The sequence below is a fragment of the Neltuma alba genome, unplaced genomic scaffold (genome assembly GCF_004799145.2).
Source record: "Neltuma alba isolate B1F8T4 unplaced genomic scaffold, ASM479914v2 tig00003550_pilon, whole genome shotgun sequence".
NCBI lineage: Eukaryota > Viridiplantae > Streptophyta > Magnoliopsida > Fabales > Fabaceae > Neltuma > Neltuma alba.
In genome coordinates this window covers 489-5,204 of record NW_021633327.1, presented here as the reverse complement: position 1 = coordinate 5,204, position 4,716 = coordinate 489, and the positions used below count along the sequence as shown (strand labels likewise).

General features: G+C 35.8%; 1 protein-coding gene across 1 annotated transcript; it reads left to right on the top strand.

Moving 5' to 3' along the window:
• Positions 1 to 278: 278 nt before the first annotated feature.
• LOC114741856 (uncharacterized) lies at positions 279 to 4,183 on the top strand. The gene is made up of 10 exons (XM_028930116.1): positions 279 to 819; positions 1,262 to 1,359; positions 1,466 to 1,511; positions 1,675 to 1,757; positions 1,845 to 1,909; positions 2,314 to 2,375; positions 3,024 to 3,083; positions 3,314 to 3,346; positions 3,716 to 3,781; positions 3,874 to 4,183. Exons 1-10 carry the CDS (start codon positions 361 to 363, stop codon positions 3,973 to 3,975), a joined length of 1,074 nt encoding a protein of 357 aa, XP_028785949.1. The 5' UTR covers positions 279 to 360; the 3' UTR covers positions 3,976 to 4,183.
• The last annotated feature ends 533 nt before the right edge of the window (positions 4,184 to 4,716 follow it).

The following is a 4,716-nucleotide window of genomic DNA, read 5'->3' as shown; positions in this document are numbered from 1 at the left end:
TTTGTTTCGATTTTTTAGTATTTATTCATATATTACAAAAGAATTTACATGTTAAATAGATAAAACAAATTAAAAAATATATTAATTTAAATAGTTCTCTTGAAAGTCAAAGCGAATTAAGGAAAAAAACAATATAAACGAACATGTAAGCAGGGAAACATGTATCATGGACGCCGCAGGATCTTAGATGAAGAGACAATGGCCGTTGATCAAATAACCGCAGATAAATAAAGAAGGAAATAACGAAAATATAGTATCGTTTCCGATCTTTCTGCCGCCAACGGGACGACCATAGTCCACACTCCACAAGCGAGCGAAGAATAAGAAGACGGAGCTGCAGAGATAATTGGGTGAGCCATAATGGCACTACCAATTTCATCGATGAAATCCCAATACTTTTCCCAAATATGCCCTCACCTCAAGCAGCCATTACTCTTCTCTCCGGCTTCAATCTCATATCCGACTCCTAATTTCAATTCGAGCAGAGTTCGGGTTATCATATGCTGTGCCGCCAAGTCGCAGACCGAACCGGTGAAGAAGCGTTCTTCTTCGGCGGGCAGTAGGAGGAAGAAGAAGAAGAAGGGCAAGGATGGGGCTGATAATTCTCGGGCGTTGGACTTGAGTGATGATGAAATTGTCGATGATTTTAGCGTCGTTGAACACGGGCCTTCGAGTTCCAGTTCCAGTCCCAGTTCCAGTTCCAATTCCAATGCTTCTTTTGCTTACCATCCTACTTCACTGCCGAAACCACCAGCTGGCTTTGTTGTAGACGATCAAGGCAAGGTTCTCCTGGCTTCCAACAAGCGACTTGCGACTTTGGTAAGTTTTAATTTTTAATATGATTTGCTATATTTCGCGTTGAATTATAGTTTTCTTTTAGGAATCTAGCTTACCATTTTCTATGTGCGAGTACAAGTAGTTTGCCTTATGCTAAATAGTCCGAGAGGAAGTAAGTAGGGGCAAATAAAATATATGTGGCTGTGTCGTGACGCCGAATTCTCATCACAATAAATTGATAGTTAATGACTCTGTCATGCCCCAAAAAGAATAAAAAAGAAATCTAGTTTGGCGAAAGCATTCGATTTCAAAAAGCAGACAAAGAACCTTAACATTAAGTTCGTGTCATAGCATTAGTGCCCCTAGTACTTATTACTTGTCAATGTAGTTGGCACTTTGCTAACGGTTGAAAGTTGTCTTTTAATTTTTTGGGCTGGGGTTTCACTGCACTCCTTATATTACATATAAAATTTTTCAATGACAGGTTGATCCTGCAAACAACTTTCCCTTAGAGTGTGTCATAAGAAGAGTGTTCCGAAGCTCTCAGGATGATGAATGTATGTTGCTCTGTCCTGTTGATACGTAAGTGGGGGGAAAAAAATTCCAAGCGGATATCTGGACTTGTATGACTTATCTAACATTTCCTTCTACTAATTTCTTCATATTGGGCTATGCATATTTACCGCAGGCCCGTTCAAATACTAAAAAGCACAAATGGTGAGGGATGGTCAGCGGTAAGTTTGTATTCTGCGGTCAAAGTCTTAATTTTTGTGTATATTTATCTGATGTTCCTATTATTCAGTACTGCTAACTCAAATTTGTTGTGTATGATTCCTTTTCTCGTTTTTCTTGGCGAACCATTTTATAACAATTCATATTGTGCTCCTGTATTTTTAGATCAGTGATGAGGAAGTTGAATCTATTCTTCCTGCTGCAGCTTATGCACTAGCTAAGATAAACCTGTATCTAGTTTATAGCGGGTACGTTTGTATATTACCATCATCTAGAAAGCCATGAAATTAATTAGTGTGTTTGATTGGTAAAAATTTCTGTTTTGTCTTCATCAGATTTTGTTATACAGCACGTGGTGGTTTTTGCTACTCTGAAGAGGACATATTTGACTTTCACACAGGCAATGCCCTTTTCCCTAAGTTACTTCTGCAATGACACCTAATATTTGTGTAATCTGTATAATCTTAGGAGTCTGAGAAACAAAGTTATATTCAGTTTATTACCGGGAAACAAAAGTTGTATTTCATGATTCTGATTTTGACAAGGAGACCTAAAAGCCTGTAACTACTAATTATCGCCCCTCACTTTTCACTTATCCCATCGCCATGCATGTCTATTTAACAGAAGACTAAATTAATATGTTCTTAGCTATTATTAAGTTATTGCCTAATTTTGTCTTTCCTTGAGCCGTTGAGGATGGTGATCTCCTCAATTTCATTAGTCAGTTGCTGCTAAAGGGGCAATCTGTTGCAGAACTAATTTTGATGCTTGGTTAAGAATTAATGCAGGGTGTTTATTTCGCAGATGATGGTAAAGAAGTGGATGGCTTGCCAACAGAAGGTGTTGAAATTACTTGGTTCAATATGGTAACTTGACTAGACCACCTTAAATTACTCAAATATGTGATCGTGTTTTCTTTTTTTCTTTATGCATGATTATATTTTCTTTTTCTCTTTTGCTTATTAGCATGGTGGCAAAGGTGCCTTGCTCTTGCTTGCCTTTCCAGAATCTAGAGATGTTTAACTTGTTATAGTTATGCATGATAACTTTTTTTTTTTTTGGGTGTGCTAGTGTGAACGCAATGTAGAGCAGCATTCTAAATCATTATGTATTTTCTTCTCTAAAGAGAGCGTTGCTAACGCCTCTAGAAGCAGGAAGAATGAATAAACTTATGAAATGAACATACAGATGCATGCAGTAATTTATGTGCATTTAACATGATACTGCTTGTTGCTAGCCATGCAAAGGCTTTTCTTGGTTTCCAATCAGCTAGCCTCTTGTGATTTGTTTAATGTTTTTGCCCGAATGCTGAGTTTATTTGATCATGCATGACTTATGCATTGCTTTTATCGATAAGAATCACGCCTTTGTTATAAATAAGATTCATTTAATGTGCTTTTGTTCATTTACTTATCAATAATTGCTGAAGCAATCTTTGGCCTGATTTAGTTATTAGAGCTAAGAAATAAGTTATCACGTTTTTCGCTTGTTGACTTGTAGTCCTTTGGTTGCAGGATGGTGCGCACTACATGATCTATACACCATCTGATCCACTTCTTTTTGTTGCTGTGAAGGTGAGCTTCTGTGCTTGAGAGTTTTTGAATAACTTGTCCACTGTTTCAAAAGCAGCTGCATTCAATCTTATTTGTGATAGTTGTTCTCTTTATAAAAAGAAATTGAGTGTTTCCCTAGAACTATCGTCAATATGCTGCTAAAGGTTTCTGGATTGCCAGAAGAAATCTGATTGGCAGGAGAACATGCCTTTTGAAAGCATAACCATTGAATTTTATTCTTCTTTGTACAGGACAAGAATGGGATGTTGCAAATTGCTGATGATGTAAGTGGATATATACATTGAACTATGCAACTTGGTCATTGCTTTATTTCTCAAATTCGATTTTATGTTCTATATGTTGGAAGTTCTCGAAAGGTTAGAACGCCACATCGAGGGATTGTTTTAAGATCTTGTCTTTGATGTTTCCTATAATTTTATCTGCGGTTTCAACTCTAATAATATCATGTCCATTCTCATCCTCTTCCAAATAATCTTGCTTGAATATGCTTACATGTGGAGTCATAATCTGAAATTTATTATTTTCCTTCCCATCATTTAAGGGTTTAGTGTTTAATGTGAGTGCAAAGCATGAGATATAAGTTTTGTTTTTCGTAAATGCTAGAAGTTTCTAACATCAAAATCTGAGAACAGGAACTGCTTGAGGACCCAGCCATCATTAGCGCTATAGATGAGGAAACTGAGTTCAATGCCTTGGTGGTATGTGATTTATTCTTCCATACCATCATTGTCTTTGGCAAACCTTGAGTTTGACCTTTTAATTTCTCTGTTTGGTGTTGCCATACTAACAGGAGGAAGAAGCTGCCCTTCTTGATTCGCTGATAGGAAAAGATAACCAGGCAGGCTTTGGCAGTCAAAGCTGTGTCAATGCTTATAAAGTATTTTTCCTCTGAATAGCCTCATCCTCATCTAACAGAAAAATTTCTGGGGACTGAATGGCCCCTTTTCTAGATATGATAAATTTTGTTTGTGTGATGCTAGTTGCTGAGGACGCCATCTATTTAATGTTGTATGTTAATTGGTTATTCAAATAATCATATGATCAAGTAATATAAGAGCTAGTTTTGCATTTAATTTAATCCTAAATATAAGACTTCAATTCACTTTGTTTTTCATATTTATCTTTTTTTTTTAAAAGTAGTCTTTGTAATAGTTGTATATATATTAAATGTCTCTATCCCATAATAGTTTTAGTTGATATTATGATTAGTAAGGTATTTTAGGGAAGATAATAAGTATTATTACAAATAACTAGCTTAACAATTTTTTTAATCTACTCAAATTAGTCAATTAGCTCTTATATTAATGATTAGATATAAGATATTTGTTTATGCTCTTATTATCATTTCATTCATGTGCGTATGCTAGAAAGGAAAATGCAGCTATATTTGTATCGTCTCTTTTAATCCATGAGAGTTATACTCCCTATTAGTCATATGATTTGGGTGCATGAGATTGAGGAGACTCTAAGCATTTGGTATTGATATCTTACTTTTTGTGTAGTGTGGATATTTGAATTTGATGTCTACGGTAGGCCCTGATAATTTTCCCCCCCAAGAGGAAAAAAGGAAAATTCCATTAGAGTTTTTATTACAAGACTCTATTCATTATGAAGGATCATGAAAGTTATAAAT